This window comes from Athene cunicularia (genome assembly GCF_003259725.1).
Source record: "Athene cunicularia isolate RWA chromosome 24 unlocalized genomic scaffold, athCun1 chr24_part1, whole genome shotgun sequence".
In the NCBI taxonomy this organism is placed as follows: Eukaryota; Metazoa; Chordata; class Aves; order Strigiformes; family Strigidae; genus Athene; species Athene cunicularia.
The window spans coordinates 5,824,065-5,843,758 of record NW_020799132.1 but is presented as its reverse complement, the minus strand read 5'-3'; the positions used below and the strand labels follow the sequence as shown (position 1 = coordinate 5,843,758).

Here is a 19,694-nt window from a genome sequence, read left to right as displayed (position 1 = left end):
AATTCTGTGACTAGAAAACTACAAAACCTCTGGGAAGGCAAGGAAAAGAAAAGAATTTGCAAATAACACAAGGACTGGCTTTACTGAAGAGCTCCTGGCCCGAGGCCTTTGCAAGAGAAACCTTTAGCATTTAATTTTTTCAACAAAATATACCATTTCAACCTCATTTCCAAACTGCTTCACAGGTACTCCCTTGAGCCAACATAATATGGGAAAATGACCTTCAGCTGTGTAAATTAAACCCTCAATAGGCCACCATCTGGCTTCCATTTAAATGTCATTACTATTATTATTATAATCCACATAGCACCTTTCGCAAGTGTTAAATGTGCTTTTCAGAATTACACTTTCCTTCTGTACATGGATCACCTCCCTTCATTACCACCAGAACTCCTCCACTGCATCAGCTGATGAACAGCACACAACACTGCATCTGCTTATATAGCAGCAAGTGTAACAGTGGTGTGAACAGCAGTGTAGAAGACAGATGGACTTCAACAGGCTCAATACCCCAATTCGGGAAGTAACTGTTCCCAAATCTTTAACCAGTACCTGTAGTTAAGACTTTACTTTTGTTTCACTTGAAATGAGAATATCTCCAAGTAGACAGCACCAAGACAGGGCACTGTGCTCAGCATGAAACAGGGAAAATGAGGCAGCAGAGTTCCCTCTGGCTTGGCCATAATGACCTGTTCTTTTGCAGTGAGATAACAGAGATCCCACAGATCTTGCTGTAAATCCAGCAGATTTTGCTGTAAAACCTTGAAAAGAACTTGGGATACCTGCAGTCTTCATGATGAGGCAGCCAGGCCAGGTCAGGACTCCCCTTTGTGAGGCCACTATCTATTTAGGTTTCAGGAGACAGCAGCGCTTTCATTCTGTTTGCACAAAGGGAGCTACCTTGCTACGCTGGGAATCGTCAGGATAAAAAGGCATCTATTTTAAAAGAAATTGTGTCCATCTGCTAACGGACCTCACATAACCAGGGAAAACTCATTACCTCTGCCTGTGCCGGAAAACCTCCCGGCCGGACTGCAAGACATCTTGACGAACATCAGCCAGGGCAGCCATGGCCCCCTGGGCCACTGCTGCAGCGGAGCGAGGCCTGTGACCCACGGACGATGCCGACAGGCTCTTCCCCACCGTGCCAGCCGGGCTATGGTGCATTGCTCTCCCCGAGCCTGGTTTGAAATGAGCAGCTAAGGCCAGGATCAACCTCATGATAGATTTCAAGTTCCCATCAACAATATCTGCAAAATGCAAGTAAAGCCAAGGACAATGCTGTTAACACCAAGTCCCACCAGAGCTGTATCTGACCAAGAGTCTTGAAAAATAATTAAACCCAATGGGGCTCTGCCACTGAGTGAGGACTATGCAAGAAGGATGGCAGGACAGCACTGATGCTTAAGTCTGCTTGTTTTGTACAGAGCAGCAAACTGACTGCCACCTACAGATAAGTTTAAATGCTTCGAGCAGACCCGAGCCTTCCCTCTATGGCCATTTCCAGCTAACAATCCAGTAGGTTATGTGCTAATTACTAAATGATCACTGGAAAAGCACAGCAGTTACTGAAGACTACCACTGTACTAGCAGTCACTTCACTTAGCACACGTTTACTGCATTTTTTTAATAGTAAAGACCACAGAACAGCAATATATTTCTTTAGCAATAGCGTTCTGTACCATAAACCATTAGTAGCACCTTGCAAATGTTAACCAGTTTTAATAATATCGCACTAGGCATTTCCCCAGCATACAAACAAGCACAAACATGTTGATCTCATGTTTACTGCAAAGATCAGCCATTCTTTCAAACTAGGATTTCTCAAAACAAGTCAGTCATCTGAAACACTCAAAGGCCATTAAATAATAGGAATAGGGCTTCCAAATATCAGAGGCAGACTAAAAAAAAAAAAAAATAAAATCCTAAATCCTGAAGGCATAAGGACTGGTTATTACTTGCTTTAGTATCCAAAAAATTAGAAAGAGCCAAAATAAGTCACAGTCACTGTCACCTCCATGTCATTCATGGGGAATATGAAGCCATAAGTGTGTGTGAATTGTTTCAAGTCCTGGAGTGAGTCAAAGTCAGAACTATGACTGGAGCTCAGGAGCCTGTGTCCCAGAGTCTCGTGCCTGTATCTTATCTTGTGACCACATGACATCATTTCATTGCATATCCAAGATTGATACCTTTGTTTTTGTAAGACTTTTACTAGTACTGCTATCATTACTATAGTCACGAGCTCATAAAACAACTTGCAACATTACTGAAAAACAGTACAGCCTCCAGTCTGCCAGCAGCAGTACTATGGGAACAGTACTCGTTACTCTATACTTAAAGTCTAAGCTTCTCACCAAGGCCTATAAGCCAAGAGCTTGTACTCTTCTGCTAACAAGGGTCATGCACTCCACGCAGTCCATCTCAGCATTTTTCCCCTCTTTCTCATCTGAAGGGCCACAGTCAATCAGAACTGTATCCCCTCCCAGTAGAGTCAAAGAGTAAGGATCAGAGCCTGTCTTCCACCCCACAGACCTGCACACCCCCCGCAGCAATCCGTGTGATACATGACTAAAACGTGCCAGAGACATGTGATTTTGTGTATTGGGTCTCTTCCCTATGCAGGCCATGCAAAACAGTATCACAGACTTCCAGTGGACCAGAAATATTTTCCCCGTATCTCATTTCACAGTAGCAGGTTTGTACGTCCTTTTAGTGAAAGATTCTGAGTCTGTATTCCTCATTACACCATTACTTGATCTTCTGACTGCTCAGTAGCAGAAGAAAAAGCACTTTTGTTTCTATGCATTGTGCTGCTACCAAAAGCAGTCAAGAACACCAGTATCATTCAACCCCAAACCCATTATTTTAGCCACAGGAGGAAAAAAAACAAAACTCCCCCACAAGCCAATCATTATCTGTTTGATATGAAATAAACAGGCCTTCAACAGACAGAATAATTTGTGGCAACCACCAAGGGTGCATACCTTTTGCTGATGTCTGATGCATCCGGATCTTTTTTGATGCCACAAACTGTAAGACTTTCTCCACATTTTCCCTCATCTCCTGCTGGCTGGTGGGGTTGACCTGAATGCCATTCAACTTCTCACCAGCTAAAGGAGTAAAAAAAACTTTATTGGGAGAAGAACTGAACCACTTGGTGCTGTCACAGAAATCACTATAGGTGTAGGGCCTGATCTTGTCTGGATACTGCAAGAGACACGCACGGCTTCTTGTCCTGCTTATAAGGTGTCCAATATTAGGAATAACTAGGTTGGAGACTGTATTTGGTTTACATGGCCAGGTTTTGGTAGCGAGGGGACTACAGGGGATGGCTCCTGAGAGAAGATGTCAGAAGCCAGATGCCAGAAGGATCCAATGCTAGCCAAGGCTGACCCAATCAGCGATGCTGGTAGCACCAATGTGATCACGTGTCAGAAGAGGTAAAAACAGATGTACAACAGCAGCCAGGAGTGAGAGACTATGTGAAACGAACAATTCTACAGACACCAAGGTCAGTGAAGGAGTGGGAGAAGGTGCTCCAGGAGCCAAAGCAGAGATTCCCCTTGAAGCCCACAGAGGTTCCCAACGGAGCAAATATCCACTCTGCAGCCTGGGGAGGACCCCACGCTAGAGCAGGTGGATATGTCTCACAGGAGGCTCTGACGCTGTGGAGACCCTGTGCTGGAGCAAGCTCCTGGCAGGACCTGTGGCCCTGTGGAGAGGAGCCCACGCTGGAGCAGGTCTTCTGGCAAGACCCATGGCCCTGGGGGGGCCCACGCTGGAGCAGTCTGTTCCTAAAGGACTGCACGCCACAGTAACAACCCATGCTGGAGCAGTTCATGAAGAACTGCAGCCTGTGGGAAGGACCCGTGCTGGAGAATCTTGTGGAGGACTGTCTCCTGTGCGTAGGACCCCACGCTGGAGCAAGCGAAGAGTGTGAGGAGAAGCAGAGACGATGCGTAATCAACTGACCACAAATACCATTCCCCAACCCCCTGCACTGGTCAGAGGGAGGGGGTAGAGAATTTGGGAGTGAAGTTGAGAAAAGAAAGAAGGGGGCATCTCAGCAAGCAGCTCACTCTTCCAAAAATGCCACACACCATTCCTCTGCAAGGTAAACCCTTTCATAACTCCATTCCAGCCTCATGGGAGTTAATATGGTCCTTGACTAGTTTTAGCACATGTTGTGACTGTCTGCTAAAACAGAAGGATTTTAATAGAACTGCATTTATTATTTGCTTTATGATAGTTTTCTTTTAAAGTCACTTCTTCCCCCCGCCCCCGCAAGCTCTGACAGATGTCAGAGCCAAGGCCAACCCCTTCTAACCAAGATCTAAAAGTACAAGATGAAAAACAGTGCCATATGGCATTACTGACCTACAATCTCAATGAGCAAAGCAAGAATGACTCCATCTCGGAGATCTTGTCTCAGGTCTTGGACTGGCTTTATTGTTGGCTTCTTCTTCAGCTGGGAATTCACCCAGGCCACATATGCCTGTAGTTGTTGCTGAAAATAGAAAACAAAATGTTTGCACGTCATTGCCATTTCAGGGTAAATTTCATAGCTCTGACTTTTCTCTCATCTTCACAGATCTCATTGTCTTTTGCCCTTGAAAACAAACACCAAGGGTCTCACCCCGAAGCCTGCTGAGCACTGACATCACTGCATGCTGCGGTGCAGCTCACTCCATGCCAGGACAGGAAGAGCAAGCAGGCAGCAGGACAGGACTCGTGATCTAAGCACAGCTGAGAAAAGAGTTTTACATTACATTTAATCTAGGCTGGTGCCAAACCAATACTGTTTTCCCCTCATTTTCAGTGCCAGAATTGGTTCACTTACAGCATTTAGTGTCCCATCCGCACATCAAGTAAGTAGAAAACCAACAATGCGGAAGCAAGAAACCCTGTGTTGACTATTAAACTATGCCACCTACCAAAAGAAACAACCAGGACAGATTTCCTGGAGACAACAGCCTCCCTCCTTAACACTCCCAGTGTCGCTCAGTTGTAACAGATCACGCAGCAGGGAAGAAACACCCCGCTGTACAGACCCCTTCCTCCATTTTCTTGGAGATGCATCAGCATTTCTAATGGCCCAGTTTCTATTTCTGTTCATGTGGAAGCTGGCTCACCACAGCACGTAACACCTGCAAGACCTGAGAGCAAGGAACACTGCCTTTCCAACAGGTCCTACTGGATGCTGCTTCATATAGCTCTGTGTGTTGCCGCAAGGGGAGGACCAGGGAATCTGAAACTCGGGCTTCTGGACAGCGTGAGGACCCGTCTGACCTAAGTGACTGAAAGGCAATGAACAGATTCACATCATCTTTCCCTTTCCAGCCCCCTCTCAGTAGCACTTCCAAGGCTAGTAGGAGCCCTGGTAGCACTGAAATCCCTTTGGGCAGGGCTGGTGTGGTACATGGAGGGTAAACAAACTGATCCATTTATGGGATTACCTCCCTTTTCACTAAGCTTCCCATTATTCTGCCAATGCAGCAGGTTTTAAGTCTCCATTCCATATTATCTCAGCAATGTCAGTCAGTTTATGCTTTTATAGTCCATCAAAGTCACAATTTGATCACAGCTTCACTCTTAATTATCCTGACATAGGAAATCCAACTTTAATCACGCCACGGTTCAGTCTGCTGGTTCAGAAAGGTGCCTGGACCTGCATTCAATCAGTCCCGCTCACTCAGCACAGAGCTGAAGAGCAGAACAGAGGAAATGAGCTTGGGGGACTGCCTGATGGCTTTTGGAAAAAAGGAAGCAGAAGTGGCAGATGTGATGCACGCTTGCTGAAGCAGACTTGGCCTGTCACGTGGACTGGAGCAGCATGCTCTCCTTCGGCTGTAATGGCAACGACGCGTGTCAGCTTTGCCTGCCCAATTTCAGAGCTCTTTATTTTCTACTTAACGTGACTGGGCACAGTGGAGAATCAACAAACCTTGACTTTCTCTCTCTTGCTCAAGTTGATGGTCCTGTGCTGATTTTCAGAAGGGCAGTGGTAACTCTTGCCAGCTGCAAAAAGCCCCCCCCCACACCTCCTGCAATTGTATTTGAATTGATCTTGTGGGCACTGAGATTCAATCTCACAACAGTCTAATGCAGTGCCTGAGAGTCCACAAGCCGCCTATTACATAGATTCAGTAAAGCTTTAATTTACTAAAACAGGTACCAGAGAAAAGAGGTAGGTTTGTTTATAGTAGTACAGCATCTTTACAGACATATGTAATTCGTAAGTAAAGATATGTACTGAATAGGGTTACAGCATGAAAACTGCATCAGTCTATGTAATTTAGGGAAAGAATCTTATCACGGTTGTGTTCACAGTTGTGTTTACTACCTTGTTGTCATTTTTCAGATCATTTTACAAAGTTCTAAAGTGTTATATTGTACTAGTTCCACAAGGGCACAGCCCCTTTCAGCCTACAGAAAATGTGTAGGTTTTTATAGAAGTCTATATGGTTCTTCCATCCAGACACTTCTATTTTCACTTAAAGGAAAAACAGAGCCTTTCACTAAGCAGTTTTTCCTATTTCTTTTCTCTGAACCTTCTTCATGCATTCATAAGAAAGCATTTTTGGCAAACTTTTAGTCTCTATCTCTTAAAAGCATGAGAAAGTCGACATTATTTTTAAAAGTAGCTGCTGTAATACTGCAGACTTAAGATTTCATTAGCGGACTTACTTTGGTTGTTTTTTGTCCACAGAAACACTCAAACCTTAAAACCACGTGCTCCTACACCTTTTGTGGCTGCAGACATCCCAGCTCAAACAATACATGTGCCCCATCCAGTCTCACACAAGGTCTCAGCTCTTCTCAATCACCAAGACTCCAAGAAGAGAAAGGAGGTTGGGAAGAGACAAGGAGGTGGGTGACATTTCAGAAGTACTTGCCCTTTCCTTCTCCAAGGCTGTCCCCCCTGTGCTTTCACATTGCTTCCTGACATCAGAGTAGGACATTATTACATTTTGTGCCTTCTAAATAATTATCAAAAAGAGGCACTAACCCCAGAGGCAAACAGGGGAACACAACCCAGACTGAGTAAAGGATTCAGTGAGCCTTTGTGCCTAGGAGTCTCCCGAACCAACTCAGGTTCCTTGCTGACAGCTGCTCAAATTCCTAGCACTCCTTGTTTAATTTTTGTCTTTCTAGTTGAGGGGAAAAGATCCAGTGGGACCTATCACACCAATTCCTTTGACGTTGAACTTCTGCAGCTTCATCCAGAACATGAAACTTCACAGGACTGAACAAATACCCCTGGAAGTTCTCCTTGTTGGTCTATAACCTGGTATGGCTAACAGCAAGATTGAGGAGCCATCAGGGAGGGAACAGCTATTGTTCTATCTAGCTCATCCTCTTCCTTCATAATAATTGAATAATTAGCTGAATAATTCTTCCTTCAATTGCTGACCACTCATGAGTTTTCTACTTCTCCCTGCATTTTGGTTTCAGCTTCTGTTCAGTCAAATCTTAGACTTGATGGAACTGATGCTGCACCAATATTTCTCTCAAAACCAGGATTTTCAGAAGAAAAACATAACAGTCCAGTCTAAGATTTACTATCCACAGCACATGTTATTAGGATTATGGTGGAGTTAAGCTTAATCCTATTTATGTTAACACAGCTTTGTGTTCCAAAAAAAGGCCAGGTTTACCTGTAACTTGCAATGAGAAGAGCAGCTCCCTTACCTAAAGAAAGTTGGAGCCCAGACTGCTTCAGCTCCTAGGCAGATCACTGTAGAGTGTTTACATCTAAGTCACTCTGGAAGCCTTAAAAGACTTTGCGGAGCAGGAGAAGCTTTTTAAAGCAAGGTACTAGGGGCTACCTGCAGTTATAAAGTATTTCCCAACTTGCAGGTACTTCTGCTGGCAAATTACAGGTGAACACTTCAGTAAGCACAACACCCCTCAGGAGGATTTGACTTCAGATCACTTATTCAACACATACCTTGAAGAAGCACCTCAGACCTACTGGCTCTAGAAGAGATGTGGAGGTGAGGAGCATATATCTTTGTGCTTTGAATTGACAGGCAATGATATGCAGGATGAAAACACCTTTCCAGGCTCAGCACAGGTTTTTTTTTTTTCTTAGCATCTGTAATCCCTTACTGATAATTACAATTAAATGTCATTATCTGGTATTTTCCACAGGTGGAAGAAAAGCAGCAGCTCTGTTGCAAACCTCCTGTCAGCTGTAGGTGTCCTTGCTATTCTCATTTAACCAGTGCAATTCACCACCTGCTGCTTAAGGCTCATGTTTCTCCCCTCTCAACCAGCAATCAGTCCAGCCTGCCTGACAGTAAATACAGGTAGATCACAATGCCTTGATATGCTCCTCTGTCCTTTATTATCAGTCCCATCTAAATTACACTGTAAAAGGTGAATTTTAATATCTTCTGAGATTAGGGTGTTGCCTGTTTTGAAGATGGTCAAATCTGTTCTTGCACAAAATCCCTCTGAAGCAGGCAGATGTCTTCAGAAGGCCTGACCTCCTCCCTGGCATGTTCCAGTAGACTCCCCTGACACTCTGCTTCTAGGAAGAGATTCCTTTTCTGCATTCATTTGATGAATTTGAATCTATCCTTACTGTTGGCTTTACAGAATCAGTCTGGAAGAATGATATTTCTCATGATCTTTACTCTACTCTTCCTTTTATACCCTGCGGATGCTGCCCAAGCACCAGGTCTAACAAGGTCAGTAGTAACAGTCCTCATGCTATGAGGTTGGTCCCAGGATGAAAGGCATTTAGTGTCCTGTCTGTTCAGAGCACTGAACCAAATGTCTGCAACAGCAAAGCTCAGAGCCTAGCCTAATTGCATCAGGATGTAATGTTTAAGGCCTTGTATGATTTCTAAGCTTTCTGGCATTAACTTAATTAGACAGGAACTGTAATTTTCCATCCAGTGTTCCTCTAGTTTGATTTTTTTGTTTGTTTTCTTTTTGAAGAGGCCTTTGTAGAAGCAGAAAAGAAAACCTCACAAGCAAAGAAAATGTTTCTCTCTGCTCTCAAAGCCAGCAGAAACATTTTTTTTTTCTAAAAATTGCTGCTTAAATGTGATTCAGGCTGTTTAATGTACTGAGATAGCTCCTGATGCAGTGAAAAACACACAATTATGACCAGAGTGATGCCAGAACAACCACATGAATCCACAGGACTCCTCTCATAAAAGTCTTACTTTAAAGCAGGAGGTATAATTTCATTCAAAATAACTTATGATCTGATATGTATTTTTCAAATCTTCTGCAAACAGCCTGTCGCAAGCACAAAAGATGCCTCAGTACAGTGATACAGTTTGGAAAAGGAGGCACCCATGTAATCTGGTGCACACCAGGAGACAACGATAGTGTGTGAGCTTCAGGAGACCAGGAGCACCTTAACCCTTCACCCATACCTGAGTGAAGACATGGACATTTCCCTAACATGTCTGGACAAGAATTTTCCACTGAGTTGCTGAGACCTAGAAAGAAGGATTTTTCTGAAAGTGTCCATGAAATTCTTGCCAGCACGTGTTTTCTGTAACTCCTAAAGGTTCAGAAATGTGATGGCCTGTGTTCCTTAAACAAATTCACTATCAGTGCAGGCAGGCAACTACTCCAGAAGTCTAACATACAGAAAGTCACGTAAAATGAATCTGGATAGGATGTATTCCTTTGATTCAACAGCCAGACATCCACGCCCCAAAATGTCACTGCCATTTGACGCCAGGCTGCTGCTTTAAGGATAATTTCTGGCACTTTTGCAAGATGTTTCAGTGCCTCTGCATTTTCCCCAATCTGGTATTGTGAGGCCCTTTTGTCCCATGGGCAGTGTTCCTATGCAAGCATAAAGGCAAAAAGCTGAGCCATGAGAGATCTTTTACTGTAAACTGCCGGTACTTTGAAGCACATGATTCATCCTGAATTATTAAATGGTTCCACTACACCAAAAGTCTAAGGTCTGTCAAAACAAGTTGCACTGAGACATTCTCTGATGCTTCAGGAAAGTAAAGGAGCATTTTCCTTATTTAGCAGAATGCAGTCACTAGCCCTGTACAGAAAGGGAAGAGTGAGGAGACTGAGCACACAGTATGACTGACCAGTGCTTTTTGCAGGCAAGAACATTTCATATGAAGAAAAGGGGAAGGGTCTCCCAGGAAGGTTGCCTGGTCCAGGATGAAAGGCACTAAAGGCACATTTAGCACAAAGACTCTGTTCCCCACTCTGCCAGTGACTAGCTATGAATCTGGCAGCCCACTTTGCCTCTGGGTGCCTCAGTTTCTAGCTGTAAAGCAGTGGTAGTAATTTTTGTATTCCTTGTAAAATGCTTTGATAACAATCTTTGACTGTTACTGTGGGAATGCATTGGAGTATACTCTGCCAAAGGCCAGCCAGTGCTATGCAACCAAGGAATAGCTTGTCTTAGACATACAGCGAGCCTCAGGCAGGAATGGAATCATAACTGCTCAACCCCTAATCCTATGTAACAGCAAATACATCCTTCCCTTGCTGATAGTCCTATTGCTGGCCAGGCACAAGGGCTTTGGGAAAAATTGATAGAACTCCTGCTAGAGCAAGAAATAGTCTCCTAAAGTACACATCCATATAAATTCAGGTATGGGAAGCCCCAGCTTTGTTTTCTGATGTCTGTACCTGAGGCTGCGCAGAATTACAATGCAGCAGCTGCCCAGTCTCTTGCAGACCAGACAGGCAGCCTGGCAAAGTTCAGGTGGTTCTTCAGATCCCAGGCTTACTCACTCTGGCCAAGCCTTATTTAAGTGTGCCTGCCCATCCTGTGGCTCTACCGGTGTAGAGTGGATGTAAAATACTAGTAGACTCATACCAAAACAAAGCTGATGTGAAATGAGACTTGGCCCTACTATGTGGAAAACAGTAGCATCTCTAAAGAGCTTCATGAATTTAGTGAAACCCAGGCTCTGAGGGATTTGGCGCTACAAGGAGCATTTAGTTATGGGCTGGTCCTAAAGGGCTGACCTGGAGGAGGGAGACAGGAGTCAAAACAGCTCTCTTCATAGTAAATCCTATTAGCTCTAAATAGCACTCATTGCAAGGAGAGGGTGAGTGCAAGTTTCTTCTGCTAAGATCACAGTCGCAGGGACATTTTTATCACAGATCATGCATGATACACCAAGGGGAACAGAACAGCTGCCAGAACAGGCAAGCATCAAGTCTATACTGTCAGAAAATTACTTCAACCAGCAAAGCAAACCAAAATCAAACCCAGGCCATTACCCATAGCAAAGATTCAGATCTCACAACTAGGATCCCATCTAATCACCTCAAGTCCCCCAAGAGATACAACAAACCTCTAAGAGTGAGGGAGAAAGTCTGTACGTGTGGGAAATCCAGGAAATACCTCTTGCAGATGCCACTCAGCTAAGAACCTACTACTTGAAGTAAAGTGTTACATGAAGCACTTGGTGAGGGGGCAGGCAATGAACGGAGAGCCCTACCCGTGCTGCACCACTCCCTGCGCGGACACCGCTGGGGAGGAGCAGCTCTCACATAGCAAAAGGTGCAGGTGTTCACTCATACAGGCAGAGCCCTATGTGCTAACCTTGCATTTCGCTTTGCTGCTGTTGGGAGACCCTGATTTCAAACCTCTGCTTGTCTTAAAAATTCACTGCCATTTCACTCTCTGGTAAAGGAGCCAATCCCTGGCCTGCTGTTCAATGAAATCTCAGGGGGAAAAAAGTTACTATTTCTAATGACTCATTGCACACAAGCAACTACACAATTGAGATTGCCAGAGGAAATGATCTTCCAACTTGGAAAAGAGAAGGTATACTATTGTTGAAATACAGACACGTTTAATGTCTTGGAGCTGTCAGACCCCTTTCTAACACATTTCTGTGTACCCCATCTGTTTTAAAGAGCTGACAGAAGTGTAAGCATGATCTCAAATAAACTGCATTCCCTCAAGGAGAGAACACAAGCTGAGGCCACATGGACAGAGTCACCACAGAAGAGACCCTGCCCTCTATGGTTTCCTTGCATCATAAACTACTGCTCTTAGCAGCCATACATTCCCATGCCACCATCCAGCTGTGGGATTGAATTATTTAGCTGCCTTAGAGCAGAGTTAAGTCTCAATAAACAGCAGGGAAACACCTTCAAGGCAGGGTAGTCCATTAATGAGAGAGGGGCACAAATGGTGATGGCCACAGGGGAGTCCACTACATTTCAACATTGAACAAAAGTGACCCTGCTTTAGATGTCTGCAGGTGACACTGTCCACAACAATTTTGTCCAGGGACTCTCAAAAGGAAGGGAAATACACTGGTCTGCACTTACAATTTACAGGGTCCCGTTAGCAATCTGTGATTATGTTTATCATGGAGAAAGCACCAGTCTAACAGATGCTCGGCGAAGCAGAACAGGCATTAGCTGCAGACAGGACTGCATTTGTCATCACCACTCATGAGATAATGAGGCTGATGGGGTAGCTCTCAGCCAGCAGGACAGACAGAGAGGGAAAAGAATGCAAAGGAACAAAGGAAACTTGCCTGTAGCATCTTGGCTGTGTTGGGTAACTTTCCAGGCATGGATTACTGACCAAAGGTGCAAGATAGAGACACACAAAACCTGGAACTATACCTGGCCTCTAGGTCCCAAGCACGTGTAGGGTGGCACCTGAGCTCTGCACATACACCTAGGAGGTTGCTAGCAACTTGTGTATATTAATGCACAGATTTGGAAAGCACATCCTTGTATTTCAAGGTATCTAGTCACCAAAAGAGCCATGTGGCCAGAAAAGAGGCTCTGTCAAAAAAAAAACAGTATCAAAAGAGTCAGCAAGGCAATTCCTTCAATACCCCAATTCACTGCTTGCGTTAAATTGTCTGATGTTTTATCATGAATCTGTTTTTATACCCAGACATCAGGTTTAGTAACCACTCACTTCCAGCCTTCTAACATCAGAGTGCTGTGTTGGGATCAGACACTTTGGGACACTCTTTCACATTCAGGGACTTCTATAAAAAAGCACCTGAAGTACAAAGAGCTATGGAAGTACAGCTGGTGGATCAAAACCCAAGGCACAGAATTACAGGGCTTCTTGCTCATTTCCAACTCTCTCTGTGAGGTGATGCATGTCCTGGGCAAGTCACTTAACCTCTCTTCCTACACTTGCAAAAGTGATTTTAATTTTACTTTTGATATAATGTGAAGTGAGGATGTGGTAGAGAGATCCCAAGTGGGAGACAGGAGAGTGAATCTGTTCTTATGGTGGGAGAGGGTCCCACAGCTGAAGAATCTGTGGGTAAAACCAGTCAGGGTGGGGCTAGCACTGAATGTAAAACCGTTCTTTGGTCCCATTATTACTGATATTATTTATATAAAGCTTACTATGAGCTTATGTCAGAGAAGAATCTGCTGCCCTCAAGCACAGAAGTGTAAGCTTGAGCTAAAGCAATATCTTTGCCAGCTAAAGCCGAGACTGAGATACTCCGTGGAGGAGGGGATGGAGTATTTACACAGTTACACAGAGCAATCAAAGGAGACCTGTGGCTGGCATGAAGCTGTGAGGCTCAAGTTTCGTACGCAGTTTGTTTTGCCCGTGATGACTGGTGCTGTTAAACCCAAGAGATGAACCAAGATGTTCATTTGCTGTGAAGAATGGAGTATCGGGGCAGATCAGTCAGGTGGGGCTTGAGCTTTGCAAGAATAGGGAACCACTAAATCCAAACAAAAATCAGCTATGAACTCTAAGAGAGAATAAAACACACCAAGAGACTATCCCTGCTACCAGGTGAGAAAGCAAATAGCAGCCAGTGTTTGGTTTCAGCACAAGCCCCCACAATTTTCCTTCCTTTTCAGTTTACAGACAGGAAATTGTGCTCCAGCATGGTCTGCACGATGCACAGCCAGGCAGTGGCTGCCCAGGAATGTTGTACTGACTCCACAGAGTCCAACAGAACTAATTTTTTGTGTACCCTAAAGAGAGAAGCCAACAGCAATCTGCACTCCTCATGCAGTTACAGGATTCTCATCTCGGAAATTTCTTGGTACTTCTCACTCCTTATTTTATGATTTATTAGTCTCCCTAACAGCAAAATAAGCAAGTGAAGAACACTTTAAAATTATATTTTCCTCACCAAGATGAATTTCAGTCCCCTTGAGATTCAACCTGCAGAACAAGGTGGGGAAAAAAAAATCCAGCCAGCCTGCTCTTTGTCAGCCTCTCCCAAGAAATGTGTGTCCACAAAACGGATTTACAGGCTTTCCCAACAGCCTTCAGAAATAGAAACTTCATATACTCAGGAGAGGAGTCAATTCTATAAAATAAACTGTGCTCCATTAACCTTGCCGCAGTTTAGATTATTTACTGGCACAACAGTAAAGTGCTGCGAAGAGAATAAAAACTCCGAGCTAAAACCACCAGCTGTAAAACAGGCACGGATTTTTCAAAAAAAAAATGATTTGCAAACCCCTGGCTGAGCTGCCCGGTTTGCCCTTCTGTTAGTAAGCAGCTCTCCCACCCTGAAATGTTGCTCGTTTTTCTTCTCTGTTCCCCAGAGCACCGGGAGACATAACAGTCCCTGAGAGATGATGCACGAAAGCACGCTGCCTTGCCCCGGAAAGGTCTGAGCGAGGCTTGGGACATGCATTTACCTCTGTGAAGCCCTCCTGAAGAATGTCCAGTAAATTCCCCCTGGCCAAACAAGCAAGCATTCTCCAGGAGCCCACCGACGGGCGAGGGTCTCAGAGGACACAGGGGGGATCCTCCAGCTCTGGGCACGACCTCTTCCTCCTCTCAAAGACAAAGAGTTGGAGCTCATCGGGAACCGCATTCACAGTCCCATATGTGCAGCCCGTTACTGCACACAGACAGCCGAGCCGAAGTCGAAGCTTGCACTGGGCATGCTCGAGAGGGAGCTGCTGGGGGACGAGCGGGAGAGATGTCATACGGTTCCTATAGAAACGCTTCAGCTTACGAGATACAGGCCCAGGACTGAGTTGGGGAAACATGTGAAACCCATTTCCAGCAGTCATTCTCACACAAAACCCGCTGCGTATAAGAGATTTTTCAAACCCACCAAACACAGCAAGCTCTGTCTGCCGTGGGGGCAGGGAGAGCGTCAAAGAATGGCAAATAGCAGACGCCTCGCTTAGCTGGAAAAGCCAAACGGGAGACTGTACGAGCCGCCGGCTTTCATTCTCAGCAACCGTTCTGCAGTCCTGCAGCAGCATCAGTGCTGTCAGCAACCTGGTAGAGGCAGGAAGCCTGCAAACCTGACCACAACACAGCGAGGAACATCTGCACAGCACTCGGCCCTGCTCGAGCTGTGCTGACAGCGAAGCCGAAAGACGTAAAAAGACAGAATAACTCAAACTAGAATGAAAGACAGTTCACAGGATTTTTTCTAAATCAGTAATAACTGCTTTCGTTCCAGAAACAAGTATCAAATATCTCTGGGCTATCTCTCAAACTTCATCTCACCTTAAAGGAAATGGCCAGGGGAAAATAAAATAAAAAAAACCACAAACAAAAAACACCCAAACAAACAAACAAACAAAAAAACAAACAAAAAACCCAAACCAAACCCAAAAAACAACCTCTCAGAATGGATGAAGATCATTTCTGCCAGGGGCTCTGGCTGTTGGTACACAGAGCACACTGCAAGTACTGACCAGCGATACGAGACTGTGCCTTCAGATTTCAAAAGATCTCATCAAGCATTTCTAAGTGAGACACACATTTAAAAACAAACATGTTTTTCTGCCTAAGTATTGAAGCATGTGGAGGGAAAAGCAATTGCATAATTTTACCATTTGACGCTGTCACATATAGAGATGCAGCTAAAATACAGAGAGACAAGCAACAGGTAATTTCCCTCTGTGACCAACCCAACTCTTTCAAAAAAGTCAACCCCCACACCTCCATGACATAAATTATTTATTCGTTTGCCTTCCCTACTTTTCATAATTCAGCAAAAATTGAGATTTTAATGTTTTCATTCATTGTAATATCACATCTGTTAAGCAAAACAACAAATTACTGTGAGGCTTTGCATAAAGTTTTGCAAGCTGGCAATGCTTGTGGTTAGTTCTGGATCCAGTTTACTTTTGAGGCTCAAAATGCCATTAAATAGACAGCAATAAATATTTATTCCCCTTTTTTGTGAAGCAATCAAGTAGTTTATGCCTTGAAATTTCAATAAAATTTCACAGAAAAACTAAGTGGCTTCCCCATCAGACAGAAGGTGACCTAATTTTTGTAAAAAATAAACCCCAACAAGTACAAAACACACTGTGAGCCTTTTCTGTGGACTTTATAATGCTATCCTTGACAATGTCAGAGAAAAGGTCATATTATTATCTGTTTTTCAGTGCTACATAGTAAACATACATTCATAGAAGACTTCTAATATTAACAGATAATGATGCTGAGGTCACCCCTTCCCTATACCACTTCAGTTTCTGGAACAAAAAAAAAAATTAACTCCAGGTGTACTGAAGTAAAATCAACGCACAGAGAGGTTACAGATGGCTGTTAGGTGTTCTCTGATTGTTTTTATAATTTGTTTGATGGATTTGATAGCAGATTAAGTATTTTATGCTCATAATCCCTGCAAGCTCTAGATATTAATCCTTGTCCTTTGAGGAGCAGAGAAGCCAAAGGCAGGCAGTTCCTAGCCACAGACTGAAGACATAACCCAAATGTACAGGATTAAAAAAGTAAAAATAAGAATAAAGAGTTCATCTGTTCAAACAGCATAAAAATGCAAAGCACAAAAATGACTGAAATGTAAAATACACTGTTGAAATCCTGATGATACACAGAGAACACCAGTTTGTTTATCATGGTCCACTTTAGTGGCATTTAGTCGGTATCCTGTTGCATTAGTGATAGGGAACAACGGAGCACTTTTAACACTTGTGCTCCACCTGTAAGAACTACAACACATTTGGGCAACAGCAGGATATAGAGTCTGCTATTAAGTCACTGCTTGCAGTGCAAGCTGCATTTATCCATAGAGTGTGTATGTTAAGTCTTGGCAGGCATATCTAGCTTGTCAGGGATGCGGACTGGCTTTGTTCAGAAATGGGACACGGCTGTTTGATCACCTAAACTCACACCAGTTTCAGGGTCCCTGTATAAGCTCCCTGTGGCACCACCCCAGTGACAGCTTAGTGGTCACATCAATCCTTCGGTCCCAGGTGCTGCCATGGCACGGCAGAGCAGGACGTATCACACAGCCTGATAGTGAGGGGCTGTCAGCCACATGGATGGAGCAGCTGCTTTGCATGTAAACCACACACAGAGTCCCGGTTTTCCTTTCGGAAACACAGTGATGGATCTGTAGATGTGTAACAGATACAATAGTCAAATGTGGCCTAGAGAAGGGCAATTTCTCCTCGGCCACCCAAATACCACAAATGACAAAAAACCCCATGTAGTTATTCGTACCAATAAGCATTTTTCTCGCCCCTTCTCGTTATACACCTGATATCCTGCACAAATCAGAGGACCTAAATCCAGACGTGTCACCCATAGTACAGGAGTGCCATCCCTGAGAAATGCAGACATACATTTTGCTTACGAACATATTGAGAAAACAGTGATGAAGTTGGTTTGGATTGGAGAGACTATTCAAGCCAGAAGCCCTTACCCTGCCTGCCTTTTCAGATCAGCCAAGAAAAGCTGGGTCAGAAGTCTGAAATTTAGGTGGTGACTTTCAGTCCCATATCCCTGCTAACAGAGCTTCTACCTACTAGAACACAAGGAAAGGCAGCGTTCTCATTATACATGCCAGTTTCGGGTACAGGCCTGCTCACAGTATGTTTTCCATCATAGATTTTGTCATCAAAGATTTGCTCCACATGGGGTTTCTTATCTTTGAAACTCACTATGACAATATGAATGTCAGAGAATAGAAACTGGGCCTTTTCTGATGGCTAGACTGAGAGGCAGAGCATGCTGAGCCATTCTTCTGTTTATTGTGGTAACACAAATGCATGTTGGGGTATGTGTGTGCTGAAAATACTATTTAAAAATTAAACTCTAGTTCTCACGTCTTTGTGTTTCACTCTGAAATTTCAAGCTTCTTGTAGCAGGAATCATACTTTCAGTCTTATAACATCATAATAGATGCCTTTGAATGTTATCTCTGCAAGATACAAAACAGCCTCTCATTAAAACTAATGCTTCCTAATTCTCCCTGAAGATTATTCCAAAATGAAGGGCAGCGGGCAATAGGGATGACCACATCAACTGTTCCTCCTGGGAGTGACCTTCAAAACAAACATGTAGGATGGCAGTTTCGTTGGTGGCATTGCCCTCTCCTGGCCAGTCTGAACATAACCCTAACCCCGAGTTGAATACCGGGCAAGAGGCATGACAAAGCCCTGATACTGCTCGTTTTCCTGTTCTTGTGATGAGACTGTCGCAGTACCACCAGTATCAACACATAAGCCTTCCTTCAAGTCTTCCGTCCAAGGATTTTAAGGATTTGTCAACATTCTCTGATTGTTTCTCTTACCAGCTCTTGAGAAAGAGAGAAAGATCAATGGCCACCGTTCAGTTCTTGCCAATAAAATTTTTGTTGGGTTAATAAAAGCAGGTGAGGCTGATTCAGAAACAAGGTCTGTGAGACCTGTGATGCCATGACTGCAGTCAGAGCAAAAAGCAAAAAGAGCTGCCTAATACAACTAATGCCTTTGTGTCACTGAGTGTCCCCTCCCACCCTCCCCATCAAGCATCCAAAACAGAGGTCAGACGCCAAAATGACTCCTGGAAACTCACAGAGGATGCAGCAGGCTGTGATGTGTGTGTGTCCATCAGAGTTCCCATGCTGGGTGTCACAGCGCAGCTCAGTGCCAAGGGGATGGTACTAGCACTCTTTTCCCCTTGAAGCCTGAGAGAAGAAGTAAATGTATTAAGTACAAAGGAAATAATTTTCTTAGAGGGAAAACAGACTTATCAATGAAATGTCTGAATATAACTAAAATAAAAGAGGGAAGTTTCCACCTTCTTTCATTGCCCGCAGAAAATATATCTAAGGCTACAGACTTAGGGCAATTTACACATTTTGTATTTTCTTCCACATGTAAAATATGTTTGGTGGGCAGAATCCTACTAAAACACATGCAAAAAAGATTTCTGATTACACTGGCTTACACTGCACATTGTATCTAATTATCTCTTCCCATTTGTGGGGAGGGGAATCCAAATCCAACAGAAGTCAAATACGCCAGCCAAAGCTATACTGGTCCCTAGTGTCAAATATTCGGAGTATTGCTTGATTCGGTGCATTTAGCCCAGACAACAAAGATTCATAAATAATTTTAGGAAACAATTCTACATACTGTCATTTCTATTTAGGAGTTTTCTGGTGATCTATATTTTCTTTGCTTAGTCTTCAGAAGTCTAGAGTGAAGGCTGGTGGAAGGAAGGGTGGGGAAGTTTGGAAAAATTAATAGAATGGATGATGGTAAGATTCCTTGAGAAAGACTGAATGACAGAAGGAATTGCTGGTTTTAATAATGGTTTAAAGGTGGGCAGGAGCGTAACCCTTAGGCAGATGGTCACTCTTATCTTGGTTGCATCGTCCTGGTACCTCTCAATGGACCGAAGTTCAGGGGTAGGACAGGACTGGGAGCAGAGGCAGAGCCAAGGCAGGTTGCTGCATCTGAATCACAAAATCTCAGAATCGTCTGGATTGGAAAGGCCCTTGCAGCTCCTCCAG

General features: G+C 44.0%; 1 protein-coding gene across 6 annotated transcripts in view; it reads right to left on the bottom strand.

The window, feature by feature from the left end:
- DIXDC1 (DIX domain containing 1) overlaps positions 1 to 18,860 on the bottom strand; it is a 39,405-nt gene extending 20,545 nt beyond the window's left edge. For 2 of the 6 annotated variants that reach the window (XR_003399931.1, XM_026863551.1), the window contains exons 1-4: positions 14,617 to 14,855; positions 4,381 to 4,510; positions 2,988 to 3,113; positions 1,001 to 1,250 (exon numbers count right to left, since the gene is read on the bottom strand). Coding sequence is in view for 5 of the 6 variants with exons in the window: in XM_026863551.1 (XP_026719352.1) it covers positions 1,001 to 1,250; positions 2,988 to 3,113; positions 4,381 to 4,510; positions 14,617 to 14,676 (566 nt within the window). In the remaining variant the exon portion in view is untranslated. Of the gene's footprint in view, positions 1 to 1,000; positions 1,251 to 2,987; positions 3,114 to 4,380; positions 4,511 to 14,616; positions 14,856 to 18,751 lie in introns of those variants that run through there. The other 4 variants (XM_026863546.1, XM_026863548.1, XM_026863547.1 and 1 more) reach the window with 3 other exon arrangements.
- Positions 18,861 to 19,694: the final 834 nt, after the last annotated feature.